The 26,566-nt window shown below is 60.1% G+C and overlaps 1 protein-coding gene across 1 annotated transcript; it reads right to left on the reverse strand.

Moving 5' to 3' along the window:
* Positions 1-1,383: 1,383 nt before the first annotated feature.
* On the reverse strand, positions 1,384-22,898 carry SORD (sorbitol dehydrogenase). The gene is made up of 9 exons (XM_064157156.1): positions 22,773-22,898; positions 20,698-20,731; positions 19,660-19,824; positions 16,675-16,834; positions 14,704-14,822; positions 12,615-12,680; positions 5,479-5,654; positions 3,816-3,937; positions 1,384-2,637 (listed from the first exon to the last, which is right to left on the reverse strand). The coding sequence occupies exons 1-9, from the start codon at positions 22,830-22,832 to the stop codon at positions 2,472-2,474; spliced, it is 1,068 nt and encodes a 355-aa protein (XP_064013226.1). The 5' UTR covers positions 22,833-22,898; the 3' UTR covers positions 1,384-2,471.
* Between the last annotated feature and the right edge of the window lie 3,668 nt (positions 22,899-26,566).

Below are 26,566 nucleotides of genomic sequence, written 5' to 3' on the forward strand. Positions count from 1 at the left end.
CTGGGCCAGGCCTTGCCAACCCTTTTGGGGAAGAAACTGTCCCTCATGACCAGTCTGGACCCTTTCCTGGCACAACTTGAGGCCATTTCCTGTCCCTTTCTACTTAGGAGGAGCCCAACCCCAGCTCATTGCAGCCTCCTCTCAGGGAGCTGTAGACAGCAATGAGGTCTGCCATCAGCCTCCTCTTCTCCTTACCAACCCCCCACCAGCTCCCTCAGCTGCTCCTTCCCAGCCCTGCTCTCCAGACCCTGCCTCAGCTTTGGTGCCCTCCTCTGGACCTGCTCCAGACCCTCAGTATCCTCCTGGCAGTGGGGGGCACCACACATGGGCTGCCCTGGGAGGTGGTGGAGTCGCCGTCCCTGGAGCTGTTCAAGGCAGGACTGGACGTGGCACTTGGTGCCATGGTCTGGCCTTGAGCTCTGTGGTAAAGGGTTGGACTTGATGATCTGTGAGGTCTCTTCCAACCCTGATGATACTGTGAAACATCTCTCAGCAAAGGGCATCTCAGCAGCAACCAGCCAGGCTCTGCTCACCCTTCCCCCCAGCATGGGGCAGGCTCCTCCTAAGGTCACAGCTCCCTCCCAGCAGGACTTTGGCCACTTCTCCTCCTGGCTTCGGTCAGTGCCCTGCTGCTCTCTACCTCTGCCAAGGCTCATTGAGGCACCTCTGCAATAAACCCAGGTGTTGGCTTCCAACTGTTTGGGTCATTTAAGGCTTCATGGTCACAGCAGCAATGAGCTCACCTGCAGCCTGGTGAGAGCCGACAGGGCAACAGCTCTGCACAGAATCACAGAATGAGCTGGGTGGGAAGGGACCCCAAAGATCAGGCAGCTCCAAGCCCCTGCCAGGGGCAGGGACACCTCCCACCAGCCCAGGCTGCTAAAGGCACTCCTAGAATGAGTTGGCTTGGAAGGGACCTTGATGACCATCTCGGCCTATTAGCCATAGGCAAAGCCATGGGCTTAGAACCAGATGATCTCCAATTTTCCACCAGCACAGGCTGCTCAAGGCCTCATCCAATCTGGCCTGCAGCACCTTCAAGCAGGGGGCAGCCACAACCTGCCTGGGCAGCCTGTGCCAGTCTCTCCCCACCCTCAACAATTTCCTCCACTCCAGCTCATAGCCACTGGCCTTCAGCCTGGCACTCCCAGCCCTTGCCAAAAGTCCCTCCCCGAGTCTCCTGGAGCCCTTCAGCTACTGCAAGGCTGCTCTGAGCTCTCCCTGCAGCCTTCTCTTCTCTAGGCTGAACAGCCCCACAGGGAAGCTTCTCCAGCCATCTGATCATCTTGATGGCGCCCTCTGGACCCTCTCCAACAGATCCATTTCCTGGGGCCCAACACCACAGAGCCCCCCAGAGCTCCCCCAGGCTCTGCTGGACACAGGTAGCAGTTGAGTGGTATTTATTGAGGACAGCTCAGCACCAGCCCGAGGGAGGGATTGATCTCAGTGCTCAAATTAAAGTGAATAATTAAAGGTCAGATTTGCAAATTGCTACCTCGTTAGTACCTCGTTTGGGCCTGGTTAGTACCTGGTTAGTACCTCTTCATGGCTCACAAGCTTAGCAGAAAGGCCCTGCACAGCTGCAGTCAGTGGTAGGACCCTTGAGTGACGCTGCCCTTTTACTTCTCAGCCAGGCTCCCCTCCACACACACAGAAACTGTGGCCCCCAAGAACAGCTCCAGCTTGGGAAGCACAGAAGGACAGAGGCCCTGTGGGCTCAGTTTCCCCGCAGACACACAGCACCCTGCTCTGCAGTGGAGCTGCTGGAAGTGACAGAGCAGGGATGGTCCCAGCTGGGCCCCAAGCAGCCCAGGCTCTGGGCTGTGGAGCTGGAGTTTGCTACCTGCTGAGACCATGCAGGGAATGACCCCAAAGTGCAGAGGTGTGCTGGCCAGGCCGTGTTCCACAGGCTTTGTTCCACAGGCTGTGTTCCACAGGCTGTGTTCCACAGGCTTTCCACGTTCCTGAGTTCCTGGCACCCAGGGAAGGCTCAGCTGGAAGGTAGGGTACTCATGCAGGGCTACCCCGTGCCCAGGCATTGCCAGGTGGGAAGAAGTGAAGCAAGCACAGCTCCAGGGCAGTGCTGGGGCAGGAAGGTGGAGTGCCAGCATCTCCACCCTCCCTTCACCCCTGCAGCACATCCACCATGAGGTGGCCAAGGCTGGTGGGCACACAGGTGTCTGTGCCCAATAGAAGCCAGGTTCTTCTGTGCCTGGAGCCTGCTGGGGGGAGCCAGCTGTGTGAACCATCATCTAACCAGCACCATCTCCACAAACTGCAGCACTTTGATCTCAACCATTGGTTCTCCCACCCCAATTAGCCACCAATTTCCACGCTCTATTAGAGGGCAGCACCTGCCTGAGGTGCCTGTGGGCACAGGCAGCAGCTGCACCTCGGCCTGCCAAGGCCTCACGCTTCCCATCTCAGGCAGGTGGAGTCACGGGGGGCAAAAGCCAGGCAGAGTGGGCACTTCAGGGGTTCTGGTCGGTGGGGTCACACTTCAGCATGACCTTGACCCCCTCGCCCCTCCTGGTGGTCTCGAAGGCCTCCAGAGCCCTCTCCAGGGGGAAGCGGTGCGTGACCAGGGGCCTGACGTCGATGCGCTTGGACGCCAGCAGGGCAATGGCCATAGGCCACCTGACAGGGAAACAGGGAACAGGGGGTCAGAACCGGAGCAATCTTCCCTGCAGGGGCTGCAAGGGACCTCTGGAGAACATCCAGTCCAACACCCTGCTGAAGCAGGGCACCTGCAGCAGCTTGCCCAGGGTCACAATGGCCAGGGGCAGTTGGAAGCTCTCCAGAGCAGGAGACTCCCACAGCCTCTCTGGGCAGCCTGCTCCAGGCCTGCAGCACCCTCACACCAAACAAGTTTCTCCTCCTGTTCATATGGAACCTCCTGGGCTCCAGTTTGTGCACATTGCTCCTTGTCCTGGCACTGGACACCACTGACAAGAGTCTGGCCCCAGTCTTTTGCCCCCCTCAGCTCCTTTAGCTCTTGCTGAGCACTGCTCAGCTCCCCTTTGGGGCTGCTCTCCTGCAGGCTCTCAGCCCCAGGGCTCTCAGCCTTTGCTCCTCACAGAGCTGCTCCAGGCCCCTCAGCAGCTTTGTGGCAGCCATCAGCTTGGAGCCTCAAGGAAAGGGCACAGAGGAGCCTGGAGGAGCCTGGTTTCACGGCAGTGACTGCCTCAGCCCAGGCCAAGGGGACGTAAGGGGCTGGAGCAGCCAATCTGACTCCCAAAATGCCCAGCTGAAGACATTTTCCATGTTAAGAAGGAGCCTGACTGCATCTCATGAAGCCTTCCTGGAAGCCAACCTCTGCAGACCAAGCAAAGACTCTTGTCCCACTAGCAAGGAGCTGTAGCCCTGAGTAGAGCAGAAGGCAGGCTGCAGAGGGGTAGTGCTGAGTCTCAGGCCCTGGCCAAGGAGTGCAAGACCCAGCTGAGGACAGCAGAGCCCCTCCTGCCTCCAGGGCAAGGCCAGCTGGGGACAGACTCAAAGAGCAGCCTGCCCAGGAGCTGAGGGCTGCCCTCATTGCTGTGATAAAGACGTGCAGGGCAGTGTGGGGACAGAGCCAGGTTCTGCTCAGGGATGGCCAAGGGCAGCACAGGTGGCACTGGAGGCAAACTGGAGCAAGGAAGTGCCACGGGATCAGGAGGGGAAACTTTGTGCCTGTGAGGGCGCTGGAGGCCCTGAGCAGGCTGCCCAGAGAGGTGCTGGAGTGGAGACTTCCCAAGCCCACCCGGAGGTGCTGCTGTGTGCCCTGCCCTGGCAGGAGGGTTGGAGGGCTCCCGCGGCGGGCAGGCTGCGGCACTCACGTGTTGCAGTAGCGGAAGATGCCGCGGATGTCCACCTCGCGCGCGGCCGCGTTCACCATGGGCACTGTCACCAGCTCAGCGCCCAGCCCCACCAGCACCAAGGTCCCACCTGAGCGAGTGGCCTGCAGACACACACAGATGTCACACAGTGGAACAAGCACTGCCGCCAGAGCCTCTCAGACACAGAAAGGCACAACTGGTGCCTGCAGTGGGTGGCCTGGGGCGGGGCAGAGAAGCTGGGAGAGGGGCAGGATGCTCCTGAGCACAAAACATGCAACAAACAAGGCTTGGGAAGCAATCTCTGGAAACCCTCTGAAAGCTTTTGGTGTCCACATCTCTGTTGAGAAGTGGCTGGGACTTAGAAGGACAAAAATCACTTCTGGAGTAACATTCAGAGCCCACTGCTCCACCGGGACTTCTTCCTGTGCAGCTCATCCCAGCCATCCTCCTCTGCTTGCACCAGGAAACTGCACCAGCTCCTCCACACCGCCCACTTCAGCACAACCCCTCCTTAACTGCTCCTCACCTGATGCTATTCATTGGCTCCTCATTTGTGCCCAGCTGCAGCTGAGTGGAAGGAGCTGTGCCACCTGCACCACCTCTCAGAGATGCTGCACAGCCACGCCTGGAGGCTGGGCTCTTACTGTGGTGTCCTTGGGAAATGGGCAAGCAAATCACAGGACCATGGAGTGGGCAGAAGGGACATCCAAGATCATTTACTCCAACTCCCTTCCGTGGGCAAGGACACCTCCCACCAGCCCAGGCTGCTCAAGGCACTCCTAGAACGAGCTGGCTTGGAAGGGACTTTGAAGATCAGCTAGTTCCAAGCTCCCTGCCATGGGCAAAGCCATGGGCTTGGAACCAGATGATCTTCAACCTTCCTCCAGCCCAGGCTGCTCAAGGCCTCATCCAGCGTGGCTTGCAACACCTCCCGGCAGGGGGCAGCCACAAACTCTTTGGGCAGCCTGTGCCAGACTCTCCCCACCTGCACTCTCAACAGTTTCTTCCTCCTCTCCACTCTCAGTCTCCCCTCTCCCAGATCAAAGCCATTGGCCCTCAGCCTGCCATGGCCAGCCCTTGCCAAAAGTTCCTCCTCAGCTCTCCTGGAGCTCTTCAGCTACTGCAAGGCTGCTCTGAGCTCTCCCTGCAGCCTTCTCTTCTGATCAGCCCCAACCCTCCCAGCCTGTCCCCACAGCAGAGCTTCTCCAGCCCCTGATCACATCCATGGCCTCCTCTGGCCCCTCTCCAGCAGCTCCAGGTCCCTCTTGTGCTGGGGCCCCAGAGCCGCAGGCAGTGCTGCAGGTGAGGGCTGAGCAGAGCAGAGGGGCAGAATCCCCTCCCTGTGCTGCTGCTCTCCCTGCTCTGGCTGCAGCCAGCACACAGCTGGCTCTGGGCTGGGAGCAGTGCTGGCTGCTGGCCACTTTGGCACCAACTGACACCCCCAAGGCCTTCCCCTCCAGGCTGCTCTCAGCCACTAATTCCCATGCTGCCTGCAGAGATGCTACCTCTCTTAGCTTGCTGCCTTAAGAACATCTTCTTGCCCTGGCACCGAGCTCACTGAAGCTAAGCACTGTGGGAGCAAACCCCTCCCTCAGGGTGGCATCCCAGGACAGGCAGAGCCCCTGATGGGGCTACCCCTCCTCGGAGGGCAGGTGCTACTCACGTAAATGCCAGCCTGGATACAGGCCTCTACCCCTGTGCACTCCACTGTGATCTCAGGCTTGCAGCCAAGCAGGGCTTCTACTCTGGATGCCACCTCCTGCGAGCTCTCCTTCGTCACCTGGATGGTGATGTCTGCCCCCACCTCCTTGGCCTTCTGCAGTCGAGGGGCAGACAGATCTGGGGAGAGACCAAACAAGCAGCTGGAGCTGGGGCATTATGTGGGGGAGAGAGGACCTGAGCCTGCAGACTGCTTCCTACACACACTGGCATCTGAACAGAGCTGCCTGCTTTGGCAAGCAGCTGCCAGCTCTCAGGAGAGAGCACAGCAGTTACATGGCAGGGCAAGTGGGAAACCTGCCTGTGGTCAGTTCTGGGCTCCCCAGCTTAGCTGAGACAGGGAGCTGCTGGAGAGAGTCCAGTGAAGAGCTGCGAGGATGATGAGGGGACTGGAGCAGTGCCTGGTGAGGAGAGGCTGAGGGCCCTGGGGCTGATCAGTCTGGAGAAGAGAGGGGATTGAATCAATGTCTGTAAGTCTCTGAGGGCTGGGGGTCAGGATGGGGGGGGACAGGCTCTGCTCACTGCTGCCTGGGACAGGACAAGCAGCAGTGGATGGAAGCTGCAGCACAGGAGGTTCCAGCTCAGCACAAGGGGAACTTCTTGACTGTAAGGGTGCCAGAGCCTGGCACAGGCTGCCCAGAGAGGCTGTGGAGTCTCCTTCTCTGGAGCCTCTGCAGGCCTGTCTGGATGTGCTCCTGTGTGCCCTGAGCTGGATTGTGTGGTCCTGCTCTGGCAGGGGGTTGGACTGGATGATCTCTTTGGGTCCCTTCCAATCCCTGTATCCTGTGAGCCTGTACTCTCGTGAAACTGCAGCCCCAAGAATGGCTGTAGACTACCCAGAGTAAAGACTCTGCTACTCCTGACACAAACAGCCTCCCAGCAAGAAGGCCTGATGGAAGTCACCCATCTGTAGCCTGACCCAGGGGAGCAAAGGCTCTGCCTCCCCTCCTGTGGATTCACACCACTCCTGGAGAGGGGGCAAGGAGACCTGCTCACTTCTGGGCAGGCAGAGGATGAATGCAGAAGGCAATCACAGCCTGGGCTGCATCAACAGATGCCTTGCCAGCAGGCACCTGAAATGCTGAGAAATGCTTCTGCCTGGCATGGCTGGTATCCCCCAAACCCCAGTGCCCAGCAGGGAGACCATGGGCACTCAACAGTGCTCTCAGTAATGAAGCAAATTCCCCCTGAGGCTTGGTCTCCAAACACCAGACTGCAGCAGGCAGAGCTGGATTCAGCCACCCCTGGCATCTGCCCAGTCTTAGCAGAGCAATGCCAACAGAAGGCACCTGACACACTAGAACAGGCTGCCCAGGGAGGCTGTGGATGCCCCCTGCCTGGAGGTGTTGAAGGCCAGGCTGGATGAGGCCTTGAGCAACCTGAGCTGGTGGAAGATTGAAGGTACCTACCACCATGCTCTGCTCTGGTGAGACCTGCATTGTCCTAGCTGTGAGTCATGAGCTGCCCAGGGCAAAAGGGCAGAAGATGTATCTCAGTCCCTTCAAAGGAGTAAAACAACAATTCTCCACACTGACTGGATGTTTAAATGCAGGGTCTGAAGCCCTCAATACAGGAAGGACATGGAGCAGGTCCAGAGGAGGGCCACAAAAATGATCAGGGGGCTGAAGAAGCTCTGTTACAAAGACAGGCTGAGGGAGCTGGGGGTGTTCAGCCTTGAGAAGAGAAGGCTCCAGGCAGACCTCAGAGCTGCCTGCCAGTGCCTGCAGGGGCTGCAAGCAGGCTGCAGTGGGACTGTGCCCAAAGGCCTGCAGGGTCAGCAGCAGGGGCAATGGTTTGAAATGAGAGCAGAGCAGACTGAGAGTGGATGTGAGGAACAAGTTCTGCAGCAGGAGGCTGCTGAGACACTGCAGCAGGCTGCCCAGGGAGGTGGCTGAGGCCCCATGGCTGGAGACGTTCAAGGTGAGACTGGACTGGGCTGTGAGCAACCTGCTCTGGTGGAGGATGTCCCTGCTGAGTGTAGGGCTTGGATTAGATGAGCTTTGGAGGTCCCTTCCAGCCTGGAATATGACACCTTGAAGCCACGGGAGATGCCCAAGGGCTTGCCAGTAGGAGCTCACTGCTGCAGGGCACACTGTGCACAGCACAGTGAAGGACCAGCTGCCAGCACAGGGCCTGGCAGCTCTCCTAGGACAATGACTTTGTCGACCTCTCAGTTTCTCCTTGGTACTGCAGAACACCAGCAGTGTGCCAAGGCAAACAGGCGGCCAAGCTTAACTCCAAAGGGCAGGCACACGGATGGCACAAGCACAGCAGGAAGAGCTGTGGCCAGGCACTTCTGCGCTGCTGTCCCAGCACTGCGGAGCAGAGGAAGCTCAGTGCAGGCAAAGGCAGAAGGCAGCAGGGAGGCAGCACACCCAGGGCAGTGCTGAGATGGAGCAGCAGGGCTGTGCCTACCAAAGCTGCCCCTAGGACTGCCCTGCCCTGCCTGGTGGCTCTCTGGCAGTGACTCTTTGATGAAGCAGCTTCAGCAGTCCATGCAGGAGCTCAACCTCTCAGCAAAAACGGGCTGCAAACAGCCCCCCCCCAGCCACTGTGCGCAGGGAGGGGCCCAGCACCAGGCAAAACCCCACCACTCACTGCTGCACTGCCACACCAGCACAAGATGCTCTGCTCACACCCTCCAGGACACCTCTCCCAGGGTGCTGCTCCACCTTTGCTCCCTGATGGCTCCCTGGCCTCGGCCAGCCCAGCACCAAGCAGCCTTTCTGCCAGGAGCCACCAGGGTCAGCCTGTGCATTTCCCTCCTCGTGCTACCAGACCGAAGCAAGTCGCAGCTCTCCCAGGGCTCCCTCCAGGAGCCATCAGAGGATGCTTCCAGATGAGCAGACTGCAGGAGTGAGCTGTTAGCACTAAGGGCACCCCTGCTGTTACACAGCTCTCCCGTTCTCCTGCTCTTCAAACTGCTGAGCACCTCCTGAGCAGCTTCAGCTTGGGCCGAGTGAGCAGGCAAGCCCAGAAAGAGCCAGAGGGAGGAGCTGGGGATCTAGTGGAGCTCAGATGACACTACATTGGGTGGTTCTGTTGAGGCTAGCAGGGCTCTGCAGGGGAATCTGGCCAGGCTGGATCCATGGGCTGAGGTTCAGCCAGGCCACGTGCTGGAAAGCAGGGGCAGTACCACCCTGGAGGCCTCCAGGCGGGCTCCAGTCCCGTGGCAGCAGCAGGCACAGGGCGGCAGCAGCAGGCACAGGGTGGCATCCTGGGCCAACTGCCTCAGCCCCACCACCGTTTCCCCCTCCCTACCCAAGAAGCAGCATGCACTACCCCCTGCCCCAGCTCAGGGTTCCTCACAGGTGATTCAGAAGCAGAGCTTCTCCTGCTGCACCAGCAATCACCATCCTCACATGACTGGTCACTGGCACTGCTCAGGCCACCCCTGGAGTGCTGTGCCCAGTTCTGGGCTCCTCCATTGCAGAGAGCTGTTGAGGTGCTGGAAAAGTGCCCAGAGAAGGGCAGCAAGGCTGGGGAGGGGCCTGGAGCACAGCCCTGTGAGGAGAGGCTGAGGGAGCTGGGGGGGTGCAGCCTGCAGCAGAGGAGGCTCAGGGCAGAGCTCATTGCTGCCTGCAGGGAGGCTGTAGCCAGGTGGGGTTGGCTGCCCAGGGGTTGCTGCCAGGCAACCAGTAAAAGAAGTCTCAAGCTGTGCCAGGGCAGGTCTAGGCTGGATGTTAGGAGGAAGCTGTTGGCAGAGAGAGTGACTGGCATTGGAATGGGCTGCCCAGGGAGGTGTTGAAGCCAAGCCTGGATGAGGCACTTAGTGCCATGGTCTGGTTGACTGGCCAGGGCTGGGTGATTGGACTGGATGAGCTTGGAGGTCTCTTCCAACCTGCCTGATTCTCTGATTCTATGACTGCACAGAGGCTGAAGCCTGCACTGCTCAGGTCCCTGAGCCCAAGCCTGCAGGGTGGGGCCAGCCCTGCTCTCGGCAGCCAGAGGCTTGAGGAAGAAGAAGGCAAGGACCTGCCTTAGGCTTTGCCATGAGACACTGCTGAGGGATGCTCCCACAGAGGTCAGAGGGTGGCACCTGCATTTTGTCTCTCAGCCTAAGGATGGCAACGCATGATTAAGAGGTCAAAAATACACCTGGCACAGAGGGCAGGACCTGGCACAGAGGGCAGGACCTGGCACAGAGGGCAGGACCTGGCACAGAGGGCCATCCTGAGGCTTTGGACCAAAACTGCTGCAGCAAGCTGTGCCTGTTAGCTGCTGCTCCTGGGCACTGCCACTCAGGGGGGAGCCAAGAGCAGCAGCAGGAGCTGGAAGCATCCCTGCTGAAACCCCAGTGGGCATTGCAAGCAGAGAGCATCAGAGAATCACAGAATGGTTTAGGTTGGAAGGGACCTCAAAGGTCAGCCAATTCCAGGGCAGGGACACCTCCCACTAGAACAGGTCACTCAAGGCCTCATCCAACCTGGTCCTCAACACCTCCAGGGACGTTGTGCTCCACAAACTCCCTGGGCAACTTGTGCCAGTCTCTCACCACCCTCACTGTCAAGAACTTCTTCCTAATACCCAGTTTCAACCTCCCCTCTGCCAGTTCAAACCCATTTCTCCTGAGCTCTCACTCCAGCTCTCCACTCTTCTGGGCAAGCCATAGCGAGAAGCCTCGAGGACAGGTGGAGGAGCTGGGCTGGGTTAGCATGGCAAAGAGAAGGGTGGATTGAATGGGCAAGCAGAAGGGCAGCTGCTAAGATGCTGAAGATTTAGAATCACAGATTCATAGAATCAGCCAGGCTGGAAGAGAGCTCAGCCAGCCCAACCTAGCACCCAGCCCTGCCCAACCAACCAGACCATGGCACTAAGTGTCCCAGCCAGGCTTGGCTGCAACACCTCCAGCCATGGCCACTCCACCACCTCCCTGGGCAGCCCATTCCAATGCCAATCACTCTCTCTGCCAGGAACTTCCTCCTAACATTCAGCCCCGACCTCCCCTGGCACAGCTTGAGGCTGTGTCCTCTTGTTTTGGTGCTGGCTGCCTGGCAGCAGAGACCAACCCCAGCTGGCTACAGCCTCCCTGCAGGCAGCTGCAGGCAGCAATGAGCTCTGCCCTGAGCCTCCTCTGCTGCAGGCTGCACCCCCCCAGCTCCCTCAGCCTCTCCTCACAGGGCTGTGCTCCAGGCCCCTCCCCAGCCTTGCTGCCCTTCTCTGGGCACTCTTCCAGCACCTCAACATCTCTCTGCAATGGAGAAGCCCAGAACTGGGCACAGCACTCCAGGGGTGGCCTGAGCAGTGCTGAGCACAGGGGCACAAGAACCTCCCTTGTCCTGCTGCCCACACTGCTCCTGAGCCAGCCCAGGCTGCCATTGGCTCTGCTGCCCACCTGGGCACTGCTGCCTCCTCTGCAGCTCCTCTCTCCCAGCACCCCCAGCTCCCTCTCTGCCTGCCTGCTCTCAGCCACTCTGGCCCCAGCCTGTAGTGCTGCTTGGGGTTGTTGTGGCCAAAGTGCAGAACCTGCCCTTAGCCTTGTTCAGTCTCATCTCATTGGCCTCTGCCCACCCATCCAGCCTGGAGAAGACTGAGAGGGGATTGAATCAAAGTCTGTAACGCCCTGAGGGCTGGGGGTGAGGAGTGGGGGACAGGCTCTGCTCACTGCTGCCTGGGACAGGACAAGCAGCACAGGAGGCTCCAGCTCAGCACAAGGGGAACTTCTTGACTGGAAGGGTGCCAGAGCCTGGCACAGGCTGCCCAGAGAGGCTGTGGAGTCTCCTCTGGAGCCTTTGCAGGCCTGTCTGGATGTGTTCCTGTGTGCCCTGAGCTGGATTGTGTGGTCCTGCTCTGGTAGGGGGTTGGACTCAACGATCAACTTGAGATCCTTCCAACCTCTAACATCCTCTGAGCCTATGTTCCTGTGAAAATGACCCCCAGAGCAGGAGAGCAGAAAGAAGAACAGCAAAAGGAAGTCTGGAGAGGCACAAGGCAAGAAAGGACAACACAAGCAAGGTGTCCAGGGCACCATCAAGCTCCACAAGGGGGCCCTGCTCAGAGCAAATCTCCCAGGAAGAGCTCCAACAGGCTGCAGAGCAGACTTGTGTTGCCTGCCCTGTGAACCTGGGTGAAGACCAGGCCAGAAGAAGAAATAACCAAGGTCTGTGAGCACTCCAAAACTGAGGCAGTTGGGGCTGTTCAGTCTGGAGAGAAGGCTCCCAGGTGACCTTATTGTGACCTCCCAGTATCTGAAGGGGGCTATGAGAAAGCCGTGGAGGGACTTTATAGGGTGTCAGGTTGTGAGAGGACTGGGGGGAGTGGAACAAAGCTGGAAATAGGGAGATTCAGACTGGATGTCAGGAAGAAGTTCTTCACCTTCAGGGTGGAGAGAGCCTGGCACAGGTTGGCCAGTTCGGTGGTGTAAGCCTCATCCCTGGAGGTGTTTAAGGCCAGGATGGATGAGGCTCTGGGCAGCCTGATCTAGTGTGAGGTGTCCCTGCCCATGGCAGGGGGGCTGGAACTGGATGATCCTTGTGGTGCCTTCCAACCCTGACTGATTCTATGATTCAAAGGACAACCAAACCTGATCCTCGAGGCTTGATCTAAGCCAAAAGGCAAACCACAAAGTGGAGGTCCGAAAAGCTCAAAAGGGGAAATAAAGAAGCATGCATTCAGGGATCAGAGGCAGCAGGAGCAAGGGGAGCTCAGATAGAGGCACTACCCCTTGCTGAAAGGCCTACTCAGAGGCTGGAGAAGGGCTACAAACTTCATCCAAGGGCCTATGGTGTCCTCTCCTTGAAGCACTGCACTGGTTCCCTGTGCTAGGAAGCAGAAGCCACTGCCCTGCTCTGCTAACCTAGCAGAGAAGCATCATCTACAACCTGCATCTTCTTAAGAGATCTCACACGGTGCAGAGATCAAAGCCTCCTGGGCACTGAGGCCTTTCCTAGGATGCCCTCCAGATGCCTGCTCCTACTCCATGCATGGCCCATGGGCCCCCATGGGATGCACCTACAAGCAAGGAAGGAGCAGGCTGAGATCATGTCTGGCTCAGCCACCCTGCAGCATCTCTGGAAGGCCCTGGAGAAGGGAGGAGGTGCCTGAGGGAAGGGACTGGCCCCACTGGCCAGCAGGACTTACCTGTGACCACCACGGTGGCTGCCCCCATCATCTTAGCAACCAGCACAGTGACAAGGCCAATGGGTCCTGGGCACAAAGGCAGAAAGAGGACATCTGTCAGGGGCAGGCAGCACCAGCCACAAGCTCTGACTGTCTGCAGCTCAGCTGCTTCTAGGCTGAAGGGGGCTCGGATGTGTCTGCAGATCCCAGCACCAGCAGCACCCCATGGTGGTGGCACCAGCAGCTTCAGCAACTCTGCAGCCCAGGGGTCGTGGGCTGGCTCAGGGTGATGAGAAGAACTGGAGCTGTGTGGAGTGACAGTGTTACTCTGGTCAGGGCCAAGGGAGGGGACTCTACTGAGAACCCCCCTGCAGTGCTGGGGCAGCTCTGGAGCCCACAGCACAGACAGGGACCTGTTGGAGCAGGGCCAGAGGAGGGCACAGCAGTGCTGGCAGGGCTCTGCTGTGAGGCCAGACTGAGAGAGTTTGGGCTTGTTCAGCCTGGAGAGGAGAAGGCTCCAGGGAGACCTTCTGGTAGCCTTTGAGTGCCTAAAGAGGCCAATAAAAAAGGTGGGGATGGACATTTTAGCAGAGCCTGCTGTGACAGGACAAGGGGGGATGGTTTGAAATGAAGAGAAGGCTCTGGAGAGACCTTCCTGAGGCCTTCTAGTACCTAAAGAGGCCCTAGAGGAAGCCAAGAAGGACTTTTTGTCCAAGGGCATGTAGTGACAGAAGGGACAACAGCTGTAGACTAGAAGCGGTTTAGACATGAGCAAGAAATCCCTCACTGGGAGGCTGCTGAGACACCAGCACAGGTTTGCCCAGAGAAGCTGGGGATGCTCTCTCCATGGCAGTTTCCAAGGCTGGGCAAGTCTCTGTGAACCCTGATCCAGCTGAAGGTGTCCCTGCTGACTTCAGGAGGGAGGAGCAAGATGGTCTTTAAGGAGCCCTCCAACGCAAACTCTGCTGTGATTCCCTGAGCGCAGCTGCTGCTCTGCGAGGGCTCTGCAAGGCAAACCTCACCACTGCTCTGCTCTCTGCAGCTGGCAGGCTCAGCACACTTTGGCACTGTCCTCTGCACCTGGGCTGCTCAAAATGCAGCACTGCAGTGCAGGGTGGGCAAGGGCTGCCCCAAGGCCCCTCTCTGTGCCAAGTCTGCAAACAGGGTAAGAAGGAGCACCCAGCAAATACAGGCCAGAGAGCCTCAGCTCCATCCCTCCAAAGGGCATGCAGCAGCTCGTTCTGGAGGTCATCTCTAAGCATGAGGAGGAAAAGAAGAGCATGAGGAGTAGTAAGCAGAAGTTCACTCATGCTAGAGCAGTCTGCCAGCCTGCTCTGCTGGGGTGAGCAGCTGGGGAGATGAGGGCAGAGCAGTGGGTGGTATCTACCCTGACCTCAGCACAGCTATGGACACTGCATCTCCTAACAGCCTCCCAGCGAAGCTCAGGAAGTGTGGGTCAGCTGAGAGGCAGGGAGCTGGGGGAGAACTGGCAGCAGGCCAGAGCTCAGAGGGTTGGGAGCAGTGGTGCAGGGTCTAGCTGGGGACCTCAGGCCAGTGGTGCTCCCCAGGGGTAGTGCTGCTTGTCCTACATCTTCGGCAATGACTTGGAGAAGGGCACTGAGTGGACCCTCCGCCAGTTTGCTGATGACACCAAAGTGGCTGACACCTGTCAGGCTGTGCTGCCAGCCAGGCAGAGCTGGGCAGAGGAACCCCGTTGAGCTCAGCAAGGGTGAGTGCAGGGTCCTGCCCCTGGGGAGAAACAACCTCCTGCAGCAGGCCAGGTGAGAGACCTGCTGCAGAGCAGCTGGGCAGAGGAGCTGGGAGTGCTGGGGAACAAGTTCCCCCTGAGCACAGGCCCAGGCCCACAGCAGAGCCCAGCAGCAGAGCTTGCACCCTTGCCCACCCCCTCCACACCATGCCAGGGTCCAGCAGCAGAGCTTGCACCCTTGCCCACCCCCTCCACACCATGCCAGGGCCCAGCAGCAGAGCTTGCACCCTTGGCTACCCCCTCTACAACATGCCAGGGCCCAGCAGCAGAGCTTGCACCCCTGTCCACCCCCTCCAGGCCACAGCAGGCAGAGAAGCCCAGGGCTGGGCATGGTGACTGTACCAGAGCCAGACACGAAGACTTTGCTCCCCAGGGTGACTCCTGCCCTCCTGCAGGCGTGGATGCCCACTGAGAGGGGCTCAATCAGGGCTCCTTCTTCAAAGGTGACATTGTCTGGAAGCCTGCAAGGACCAGACACAAGCAGCTTGGCACCAAAGAGGTCTCTGAAGGTGATGAGCAAAGCCATGGCAAAGATCAAGCTTGGGTTCAATCACAGTCACAAAACACAATTTCCCCCTTGCCTGAGAGCCTCCTGGAATCCTCCTGTCAAGACTGCTCCTCTGCAGCAGCACCAGGGGCACCTACAGCACGGAGCTTTGCTCCAGCATCCAGCACAGGGACCTACAAACTTCCCCTGGGGAGTCAACCTGGAAACTCCTTTGCCTCTTGTTCCCTTTGGGAGAAGCCCCTCAGGAGTGCAGGCATCACCCCCAAGGCTACCCTTTGTCTGGGAGCAGTTGGTGAACTCCCAGAGCCCTGATCTAGGTGAAAGCACCCAGAGAACACATCCTGCTGCCAGTGTTGATGCCCCACAGAGCAAAGACAGACAGATCCAGGCCCTGGATCCTTGAGGCACCAAATGCCTCATGCTGTGTCCCCGGCACCACCCTCCCAGCAGTCAGGGAGCAGAGCAGGGACCAAACACCTCGGGGACAAAACCAGCACTGCCCTGAGTGGTCAGGCATGGGAAGAGGGAGGTGGTGGAGTCCCCATCCCTGCAGGTGCTCAAGAAACATGTGGCCATGGACCTTGGGGCCATGGTTGAATGGCCATGGTGGTCTCCTGATGATCTTGGGAGGGCTTTTCTATCCCACACCATTCCATGGCCCACATTCAAGGCTGCTAAACTGGGTGTGAGAAGAGCTGGGGGTTTAGAGGGGCCAGTGCAGGCTACCCCAAATAACCCATAGCAGGGCCACTGCTCTCCTGCTCCTGTCCTGCTCTGAGCAAAGTGACTTTGTCCCAAAGCACAGAGCAAGCTGTCAGCACTCCCCGGGAGTGCTTCCTGAAAAGCAGCAGCACAAAGAAGCAAACAGAGGCCTTCAGGCACCCTCCTGAGAAGGCAAAGACACTAAAAGGACGGCAGAAAGGAAACCAAGAGTGAAGAGTGGACGGGAGAAGAGCTTAAGGGTAAAGCAGTGCTGACTGAACAGCACCTGCCTGCCTGCCAACCTCTCTGGGCAGCAGCTGCCGCACCTGATGCACAGAGCAGAAAGCAGTGAAACCTCAGGTGGGACAAGGAGTGACCTCTCCAGCTCATCTCACCCACCCCAGGGCCAAGGGGTGACCTCTCCAGCTCATCTCACCCACCCCAGGGCCAAGGGGTGACCTCTCCAGCTCATCTCACCCACCCCAGGGCCAAGGGGTGACCTCTCCAGCTCATCTCACCCACCCCAGGGCCAAGGGGTGACCTCTCCAGCTCATCTCACCCACCCCAGGGCCAAGGGGTGACCTCTCCAGCTCATCTCACCCACCCCAGGGCCAAGGGGTGACCTCTCTAGCCCATCTCACCCACCCCAGGGCCAGGAGTGACCTCTCTAGCCCATCTCACCCACCCCAGGGCCAGGAGTGACCTCTCTAGCCCATCTCACCCACCCCAGGGCCAGGAGTGACCTCTCCAGCTCATCTCACCCACCCCAGGGCCAAGGGGTGACCTCTCCAGCTCATCTCACCCACCCCAGGGCCAGGAGTGACCTCTCCAGCTCATCTCACCCACCCCAGAGCCAAGGGGTGACCTCTCCAGCTCATCTCACCCACCCCAGGGCCAGGAGTGACCTCTCTAGCCCATCTCACCCACCCCAGGGCCAGGAGTGACCTCTCCAGCTCATCTCACCCACCCCAGGGCCAAGGGGTGACCTCTCCAGCCCATCTCACCCACCCCAGGGCCAGGAGTGACCTCTCCAGCTCATCTCACCCCCCCATATGAAAAGTCACCGCCTGGCTCTCTGCCTGCACAGAGGGAGCACCACTGACTTGTAGCAGTAGCTGGCATTGTGCTTGTAGTAGTGGCAGAGGTTGCCATCGTCGGGGGGGGTGGCACAGAAGAAGATGCTCGGGGACAGGTTGTAGCGGCCGCTCTTGCAGAACTCGTCCATCTCCCGTGGCACCCCAGGCTCGATGGCCACACGGTCACCTGCCAGGGGCAAGCACACTCTGTCAGTCAGGAAGGCGGTGGGCAGGGAGCTGCCGGCAGCGGGAGAAGGGCAGCAGGGTTGGAAGGGGCTTGCCCAGGGGAGGCCACACAGGAAGGCACCCAGGGGGGTTCAGAATCCCTCCAGAGCAGGAGACTCCACAACCTCTCTGGGCAGCCTGCTCCAGGCCTCCAGCACCCTCACACCAAGCAGGTTGTTCCTCCTGTTCAGGTGGAACCTCCTGGGCTCCAGCTTGCACTCATTGCTCCTTGTGCTGTCACTGGGCACCAGCACACAGAGCCTGGCACCTTCCTCCTGACCCCCAGCCCTCAGATATTTACAGCCACTGCTCAGGTCCCCCTCAGCCTTCTCCTCTCCACACTACCCAGCCCCAGGGCTCTCAGCCTTTCCTCACAGCAGAGCTGTCCCAGGCCCTTCAGCATCCTCACAGCCTCTGCTGGCCTCTCTCCAGCAGGTCCCTGCCACTGGAACTGGGCAGCCCAGCCCTGGACACAGCACTGCAAGGGTGGCCTCAGCAGGGCAGAGCAGAGGGGCAGAAGAATCAACCACACAGCCTGGCACAGGAGAAACAAGAGGGGCATCTGCTAACCACTCTGCACACACCAGGCAGCTGCCTTCACAGCAGCCTCATTGCCAGCATCCTCCATTCCTGCCCTGCTTCAAGTCTGGAGCCCTCATGGGGTGGTTGTGACCCAAGAGCAGGCTCCAGCACTTGGCCTTGTTGAACCTCATACAGCCTGGCCAGGTCCCTCTGCAGAGCCTCCCTGCCCTCTAGCAGCTGCTCTGCCACCTGCAGACTGGCTGAGGGGGCCTTGACCCCTCAGCCAGATGAAGTCATCAAAGAGAAGGGGCCCCAGCACTGCGCCGGGGAACGCCACTGGTGAGCAGCTGCAGTTAACTGGTTGTGAACCCTCCCAGGGTGCCTGTGGCTCCTCTGCATCCAGCAGCTCTGGACAGCCTCTCCTCCACCTTCCACCGAGTGGACTTCCAGCATCCTCACACCCTCTGCCACGGAGGCCTGCAGCTCTGCTGTGTCTAAGGTGAATGCTGCCCCTGGCTCCCACTGGCTCTTGCTGCTGGAGGAAGGAGAGAATCAGCCACCTTCAAGTGTCCTCTCCTTGCTCTATATTGGCATCCAGACCTCTCCTGGAACTGTCTCTCCAGTTCCAGCCTCTCACTTAATCCTCTCCCATAGAGATGCTGCTCCACATCCTGCCATCTCCCTGCTCTCCCCTGAAACCTTCACTTCTTTTCCATTCCTTCAGGAAGGAGACCAGAAGTGCATGCAGAGCGGTCCTCTGACTGAGTTTCTGATTTTGCCTTTTCCACCAGGACTGATCCAACCTTCCCAAAGCTCTCACCCTTCAGCACTGGAGCTCAGCCCCTCACTTCAGGTACAAAGCTAGGACTGCTGCTTCTGTCACAGAAAGCTTCTCTGCATTGAATTTCACCTGTGACTCCTGCCCAGGCATGCCAAGGCTTCCCTGAAACTCTTACCAGCTCTCCTGTATCATCTCCACCCTCCATTAAGTTGCTAGCATCAGCCAACTTTGCAAACTTCACTGCCCAGCCCATGTCCTAGGACGTGCCTGAGCACAGGGAACTGAAGAGCTTCTCCAGTCACACAATGGCCTAGATCAGAAAGGGCCTCAGAGCTCATCTGCACCAAGCCCCTGCCCAGGGCAGGGACACCTCTCACCTAGACTCAGCTGCTCAAGGCCTCATCCAGCCTGGCACTCAACACCCCCAGGCAGGAGGCAGCCACAGCCTCCCTGGACAGCCTGTGCCAGGCTCTCACCACCTTCACACTGCAGAACTTCTTCCTCGGCTCCAGTCCAGCCCTGCTCTGCCTCAGCTCCAAACCATTCCCCTTGGCCAGGCTCAGACCCCCTCAGCAGAATCCCTTCCTGCAGGATCCCTTCAGGCACTGGCAGCAGCTCTGAGGTGCCCCTGGAGCCTTCTCCTCTGCAGGCTGCACCCCACCAGCTCACTCAGCCTGTGCTCTCCAGCAGCTGTGTCTTTCCTGTGCCGGGGACAGCAGCAGTGGAGGTGAGGTCTGAGTAGAGCCAAGGGGCACAATCCCCTCTCTGCTGCCCTGCTGCCCACACTGCTCTGGCTGCAGCCCAGCACTTGGCTGCCTGCTGGGCTGCAGGAGGGCATTGCTGGCTCCTGGGGAGCTGCTCAGCACCCAGCACCCCCAAGGCTCTTTCTTCAGGGCTGCTCTCACCTCACCGCACCCAGCCTGGACTCGTGCCTGGGCTTGGCCCGACCCAGCTGCAGGACCTTGCCCTGTGACCTGGTCAGCCCCCTGCAGTTGGCATTGGCCACTTCTCCAGCCTGTCAAGAACTTTCTGGATGGATCCTATCCCTCAAGTGAGTCCCATGGCACCACAGAGCTTGGTCCAATCAGCAAAGTTGCTGAGGTCACGCCATAAGGCCTGGCACAGTTGCTCCACCGACCTCCCTCCACTGCAGGCGCATTGGTGGCCACAATGTCCAGTGGTTCCTGCCACTGTTGCTGGCAAGAGCACCACACAATGTTTCTGAAGCTTCTCCACAAGCCACCTGGTTCCCACTCTGTGTTAAAACTGAGTGAGCCCAACTCAAGACGTGCCAGGAAACAGCTAAGGAACACCCTACGCTGGGTGATGAACACCCTAAGTGCCCAGCTGGGTGATCAAGAGCCTCTCTGGAGGAGGAGGCCAATGTGTGCAGTGCTCAGCTCAGAACGTCAGAGAACCACCCACAGCCTCTCCCCAGCATGTGCCCAGGGGGCAGCTACAAGGGCAGTTCTGCTCCCACTTACCTGGTTTCAGATGAGTCACCCCCGGGCCAACCCTGAGGACAGTGCCCGCCGCCTCGTGGCCCAGCACCATGGGGCTCCTCACCACGAAGCTCCCGATGCGGCCGTGCTGCCAGTAGTGCACGTCGGACCCGCAGATCCCCACCGAGTGCATCCGCAGCAGCACCTCTGCCAGAAACGGGCACATTCACCTTCCTGGGCGCCAGGAGAGCAACGCCCACCCTGCCCAGCTGGCCCAGATGGCACAGGCCAGGCCACTGCTCAGACATCTGCAGTTACTAGCAGTGAGCAGCTGCACCGAGCCGTGCGAGCATCAGCGGATGGCACCTGCAGGAGACAGCTGCTGAAGGACACAGCTGCAGGGAGTCACAGAATCACGGCACAGTTTGGGTTGGGACACCCCTCCCAGACCAGCCAGCAACCCAACACCATCATGGCCACCAAAACCATGGCCTCAAGTGCCATGGCCAGGAAGTTCTGGAACATATCCAGGCTGAGGACAGAGCTCATTGCTCTCTACAGCTCCCTGAGAGGAGGCTGCAGCAAGCTGGGGTTGGCCTTTGCTGCACAGTCTCAGGGGACAGAAGGAGAGGAACTGGCCTGGAAAGGGGAATGTTAGGTTGGAGAGGAGGAAAAACATCTTTGTTGCCAGAGTGGTCGGGGTTGGCAGAGGCTGCCCAGGGAGGTGTGTGGCCATGGCACTTGGGGCCACAGTGGTGTTGATGGTTGGACTCAATGATCCTGGGGAACTTTTCCAGCCCCAACAATTCTCAGATTCCATGATCTTAAGGCCATCTGAGATGTCCCAAGAGCTGTTGGATGTGCAGCACAGGAACAGATGAAAGAGGAAGCAAAAGAAGGCAGCTGAGTGCCGTGTCTGTGCCTGCCACAGCTCTGCCCACCCAGGGCCCCTGCAGCATGACCTCCTCCAGCCTCTTAGGCAATACTTCCTCACTTTATAACATCAAGAAGAGATAAAAGAGGATGAGAAAAGAAAGATGACCAAGGAGAGTGGACAGCAGCAGCCATCTCCAGACCTACCATTGGGCCCTGGCTCGGGGATCGGACGATTCTCCTGCGGACAGAGAGAAAAAGGCATCAGCTGCCTGTGCCCAGCCACGGGCACAGCTCAGCCCCAGAGTCATAGAACTGCCCATGCTGGAGCAGACCTGCAGGGCTACCCACTCCAGTCCAGCACCACCATGGGCACCAAACCATGGCCACACGGAGCTGGAACACCTCCAGCCATGGGCACTCCACCACCTCTCCCTGGGCAGCCTCTGCCAGGCCCTCACCACTCTGGCAACAAAGACATTTCTCCTCCTCTCCAACCCAACCCTCCCCTGACACAGCTCCAGGCCAGTTCCTCTCCTCCTCTCACCTGAGGCTGGGCAGCAGAGCCCAACCCCAGCTCACTGCAGCCTCCTCTCAGGGAGCTGTAGAGAGCAATGAGCTCTGCCCTCAGCCTCCTCTTCTCCACACCAACCACCCCCAGCTCCCTCAGCTGCTCCTCCCCAGCCCTGCTCTCCAGACCCTGCCCCAGCTTTGTGCCCTTCTCTGGCCCTGCTGCAGCCCTCAGTGTCTTTCTTGTACTTGAGGGGCCCAGAACTGCCAGTAAGGCCAGGGGGGAACACTGAGGAGCATCTCCAGTGTCTGAAGCCCAATATCCCAAGGAAAACTCCCACATCTGGATACAAGCCAGGTTGGAGACTAACAACACAGACAGGGTAGGGCCAACATCCACCTTCACACGACTCACACACCTCTGAACCACAGGGGGCCTGGAAACACATTGATGAACCGGAGGAACAACCCAAGTTCTCAGTGTGGTGCTGCCTCCCTGTCCATGCAGTCAGGCTGCACAGGCTTCCAGTGAAGCTGGAGCTGCACCAAAGGTGGCTGGCAGCAGTCATCCAAACACGGCTCAGCCTCTGGCACCTGCAGCTGGAGCCGGGCAGAAATGGTGCAAGGCAGCTGCGTCCCTGCTGAGCAGCCCCCGGGCAGGCTGCTGCAGCTATCCAAAGTCCCAGCAACAACTGTTTGCTCAGAAAGCTGCCTGCCAGTGTTTGCCCCTGGTAAATCTTCCTTGGCAGACCAGGCAGCTGCCAAAGCACCCTCCAGCAGCACCCACAAACGCCCAAGCACTGCCAGGGGCATTATCAGCCTGAAGCACCGACTGAGAGCTAAGGTCCTGCTCTCCCCCAGCGCACTCCAGCAGCGACACAGTCGTGACCAGCCTGGCTGCTCCCCCTCAGCCCTCCCTCCCGTCTCTCACTCGGCCTTGCGGCCGCCCAAAGCACCAACCCATCACCCTCCACAGAACGCACTGGGCTGAAAGGGACCCTCAAACGTTGCCTAAAATCATACAGTTGTTTGGGCTGGAAAAGACCTCCAGGCTCACCGAGTCCAAGCATCAACCCAACCTCATCACGGGCATCAAACCCTGGTGCCAGGCACCACGGCCGCGCAGTTCTCGAGCACCTCCAGGGACGGGCACTGCTCCCCTCCCCGGGCAGCCTGCTCCAGACGAAGCCCTGGCAGTTAGCAGGGACATCTTTCACTGGAGCAGGCGGCTCAGGGCCCCATCAGTCTGACCTTGAATGCCTCCAGGGATGGGGCCTCCGCCACCTCTCCGGGCTGCCCGTGCCAGTACTTCACTCCCCTCACTGTAAAGCTCTTCCTCCCGACTGGTGCCAACCCACAGCTGCCTTGCTCCGGCTCTCTCTGCTCTCTGGCAACACCTGGCTAACAGGACCGTCCGCCGACCGCCTCCCCACTCCCTCTGCCCTCCTTCCCCCGGCAGGGCCCGTAGAGGTGCCCGGGCAGCCCTTCGCATCCCCCGGCCCCGAGCCCTTCACATCCCCCGGCCCCGAGCACGGGGCTCACCGACCAGCGTCCGCTGGGAGGGCCGGGACAGCCGAGCGGCCCAGCTCTCGGTGCCGCGGGCTCAGCCCCAGCAGGCTCCCGGCTTCTCGGGGCGCTGTCGGCCATGCCCGGCACCCCCTCCCCGCGGCCCGGCCGCCCCTCCCCGCAGCGCCGCCGAGCGCAGCCCCTCGCCGGCCCCCTCCGCCCGGCCCCGAGCCGCGCCGCTCCCGGCCGCTCGCCCCGGCCCGTACCAGGCGCAGGTCCCCGGCTCGGTGCACCACCACGGCCAGGTTCTGCCCCGGCGCCGCCATAGCTCGCCCCGGCTCGGCGCGGCGCCCGGGTCCAAGGGCCGGCGGCGCTGCCTCCCGCGGCGGGGCCGCCCCTCTGCCCCCGGCGCCGCCCCCGCGGCACGGAGCGGGCTGGGCCGCAGCCCCCGCGCCGCAGGCCTGGCCACGGTCCGGCCTCCGGCCGCGGCACCCTCATGCCCCGCGGCCAGCGCCGGCTGGGCCTCCCGGGCAGGGCACGCAGCGCCCAGCTGCCTCGGGCCCCGGCAGCCTCCTGCTGGCCCTCGCAGTGCCGGGGGAGCAGCTTCAGCTGCGGGCCCAGCGGCTGCTCCCTGCGCCCCCCGCAGCTGTGCTGAGCGCTGTGGCCTGGCGCAGGCACTGCCGCGGTGAGCCCGGGGGCAGCAGTGCACTGTGCGCCGACCGAGAGGCAACCCAGAGCCGCGGCATGGTTCGCGCTGGAAGAGCCCTCCCAGCCCAGCAGCAGCCCAGCACCACCACGGGCACCAAACCATGGCCACAAGTGCCATGGCCACACGGAGCTGGAACACCTCCAGCCATGGGCACTCCACCACCTCCCTGGGCAGCCTCTGCCAGGCCCTCACCACTCTGGCAACAAAGACATTTCTCCTCCTCTCCAACCCAACCCTCCCCTGCCACAGCTCCAGGCCAGTTCCTCTCCTTCTCTCACCTGAGGCTGGGCAGCAGAGCCCAACCCCAGCTCACTGCAGCCTCCTCCCAGGGAGCTGCAGAGAGCAATGAGCTCTGCCCTCAGCCTCCTCTTCTCCACACCAACCCCCCCAGCCCCCTCAGCTGCTCCTCCCCAGCCCTGCTCTCCAGACCCTGCCCCAGCTTTGTGCCCTTCTCTGGCCCTGCTGCAGCCCTCAGTGTCCTTCTGGGAGTGAGGGCCCAGAACTGAGCCCAGCACTCAAGCTGTGGCCGCAGCAGTGCCCAGCACAGGGCACAGTCCCTGCCCTGCTGCTGCTGGATGCGATCGTGCCCCGGGGCTGGGGCTTGCCTGCACCCAGCTGGACACAGCCTCAGTGGCATGTGGATCTCTCAGCTGTGAGAAAGGCTTTGGCAGGGGAGGGAACTGAGATTTCGCAGTTCCAGGTTTCAGGTGTAAGAGGTTTTCCACCCAAAGAGAGCTGGCAAGGATCTGAAGAGGAGTGCCCAGCGCCCCTTGGGGGCCTTCTGGCACTGCATCGCTCCCGGGCTGGACTCGTACACCCAGAGCATGCTCAGCAGACGTCCTGCGGGGCCACCAGGAGCAGCTGAAAACAGGCAGCAGGTCTGAGATGATTGCTTCCTGCTGCTGCCCTTAGTGACAGTGTCCACCAGCTGCCTTCTCCTCCTGGCAAGAGCCTTGGAGGCAGACCGGGGCTGGTGCCTTTATTCGCCCCCTGTCAGGGTTCCTCCCTGGCTCACAATGAACAGCCAGGTCGTGGCTGTTGCTCTGGGGCAGGGGAAGGAGCCTGAGAGGCGAACTGAGGCAGAATGCCTCCCTCGGCGGGTGCCAGCAGTGCGGCTCCTGCGTGCCCGCTGCCTCCCGGGTGGGGCAGGGACACTTGCATGGCCGAGCAGCGATGAGGGGAGCCTGCCTGCTCCTGGACTCGCTCCTCTGCCCCGGGGCACCCGCTGCTGCAGCTCCTTTTTAGGGACTGTTTGCAGCCGCCCTCCTGTCTTGGCTTAACTGCTTCGGTTCTCTCTGTTCCCTCTGCATCCCAGCATGGAAGCCACTGCGAGATCCCAGAATGACTCAGGTTGGGGGGGGCTCAGAGCCCATCTGCTCCAAGCCTCTGCCTAGGGCACACCTCTCAGCTGGACTCAGCTACTAAGGGCCTCATCCAGCCTGGCCTGCAACACCCCCAGGCACAGCCTCCCTGGGCAACCTGTGCCAGGCTCTCACCACCCTCACCCTGCAGAACTTCTGCCTCAGCTCCAGTCCAGCCCTGCTCTGCCTCAGCTTCAGACTATTCTGCCTTGGCCTGTCCCTGGACATCCTCATAACCTCTGTTGGACTCTGCCCCAGGCTTGGGGCAGGACAGCTCTGGATGGCTGCGCTGAAGGGTACAGCCAACTCGCCCAGAAAGGGGGAGGGCATGACAGGCCAAGAGGAAATGGCCTCAAGCTGCACCAGGATAGGTTCAGGTCGGCCATGAGGAACAATTTCTTCCCCCAAAAGGGCTGTCAAGGCCTGGCCCAGTCTGCCCAGGGCAGTGGTGGAGTCCCCGTCCCTGGAGGGATTGAATAGCTGTGAAGATGTGGTGCTGAGGGTGTCACCAGGGCACCGTAGTGGTGACACCGTAGTGGTGCCCTGGTGGTGCTGGGGCACCAGAGTCAGCGGTCTGAAAGGTCAACCACATGCACCAGATGAGTCTGTGAGTCATGCTCTGAAGGCGCTCAGACCATCACCCCGCAGCTCCTGTCAGATGGTCCTCTGAGCTGTGCTCCTCTGGGGAATGGGATGTTAAATGTTAGTTGGTTTTATGAAGGGAGCTGTCCTGTGGGCAGGGGATTGGTAAGGACACGCAGGGTGTGGAGGAGGAAGTCAGCAGCTGGGGATGGCTTCTGAGGAAATGGTAAACCTAAACCGAGCCAATCACTGTGCCCAGCAAGAGCTCAGGCACCAAACCTGGCATCTGCAGAAGAGGTGGGGTCAGTGCTGACAGGGAGCAGGGCCAAGCTCTGGGGTCCTGCACTCAGAAACACAAACCAGAGAAGGGGTGGGGTTGGCAGGGACCTCAAAGATCAGGCAGTGCCAATGCCCCGCCAGGGGCAGGGACATCCCCCACTAGCACAGATAGCTCCAGACACTCCTAGAATGAGTTGGGTTGGAAGGGACCTTGAAGATAACCTGGTTCCAATATTGAAGGTCTGCTTCTGGCTTGGAACCAGATGATCTTCAACCTTCCACCAGCCCAGAGTGCTCAAGCTCTTGAACATCCTGGCCTTGAACACCTCCACAGCCTCCCTGGGCAGCCTGTGCCAGACTCTCACCGCCCTCACTCTCAACAGTTTCTTCCTCCTCTCCACTCTCAGTCTCCCCTCTCCCAGATCAAAGCCATTGGCCCTCATCCTGGCGCTGCCAGCCCTGGACAAAAGTTCCTCCCCAGCTCTCCTGAAGCCCTTCAGCTGCTGCAAGGCTGCTCTGAGCTCTCCCTGCAGCCTCCTCTTCTCCAGGCTGATCAACCCCAGCTCCCTCAGCCTGTCCCCACAGGGGAGATTCTCCATCCCTCTGATCACCTCCATGGCCTTCTCTGGCCCCTCTCCAGCAGCTCCAGCTCCATCTGGTGCAGCTTGAGGCCATTTCCTCTTGGCCTGTCATGCCCTCCCCCTTTCTGGGCGAGTTGGCTGTACCCTTCAGCGCAGCCATCCAGAGCTGTCCTGCCCCAAGCCTGGGGCAGAGTCCAACAGAGGTTATGAGGATGTCCAGGGACAGGCCAAGGCAGAATAGTCTGAAGCTGAGGCAGAGCAGGGCTGGACTGGAGCTGAGGCAGAAGTTCTGCAGGGTGAGGGTGGTGAGAGCCTGGCACAGGCTGCCCAGGGAGGCTGTGGCTGCCTCCTGCCTGGGGGTGTTGCAGGCCAGGTTGGATGAGGCCTTGGGCAACCTGGGCTGGTGGAAGATTGAAGATCATCTGATTCCAAGGCCCCTTCCAACACATTCTAGGAGTGCCTTGGGCAAGCTGTGCTGGTGGGAGGTGTCCCTGCCCATGGCAAAGGGGTTGGAGCTGGTTGAGTTTTGGGGTCCCTTCCAACCCAAA

The sequence above is a fragment of the Pogoniulus pusillus genome, chromosome 17 (genome assembly GCF_015220805.1).
Source record: "Pogoniulus pusillus isolate bPogPus1 chromosome 17, bPogPus1.pri, whole genome shotgun sequence".
Lineage (NCBI taxonomy): Eukaryota > Metazoa > Chordata > Aves > Piciformes > Lybiidae > Pogoniulus > Pogoniulus pusillus.

Excerpts from the sequence above, each read along its gene's own strand:
- SORD (XM_064157156.1), bottom strand. The coding sequence starts at position 22,832 with ATGGCGGCGCCGGGGCAGAACCTGGCCGTGGTGGTGCACCGAGCCGGG. Across the intron at positions 5,655-12,614 it reads AGCCACCGTGGTGGTCACAG|ATCTGTCTGCCCCTCGACTG; the intron begins GTAAGTCCTGCT and ends GTCTCTCCCCAG. Across the intron at positions 3,938-5,478 it reads GTATCCAGGCTGGCATTTAC|GCCACTCGCTCAGGTGGGAC; the intron begins GTGAGTAGCACC and ends GTGTGTCTGCAG.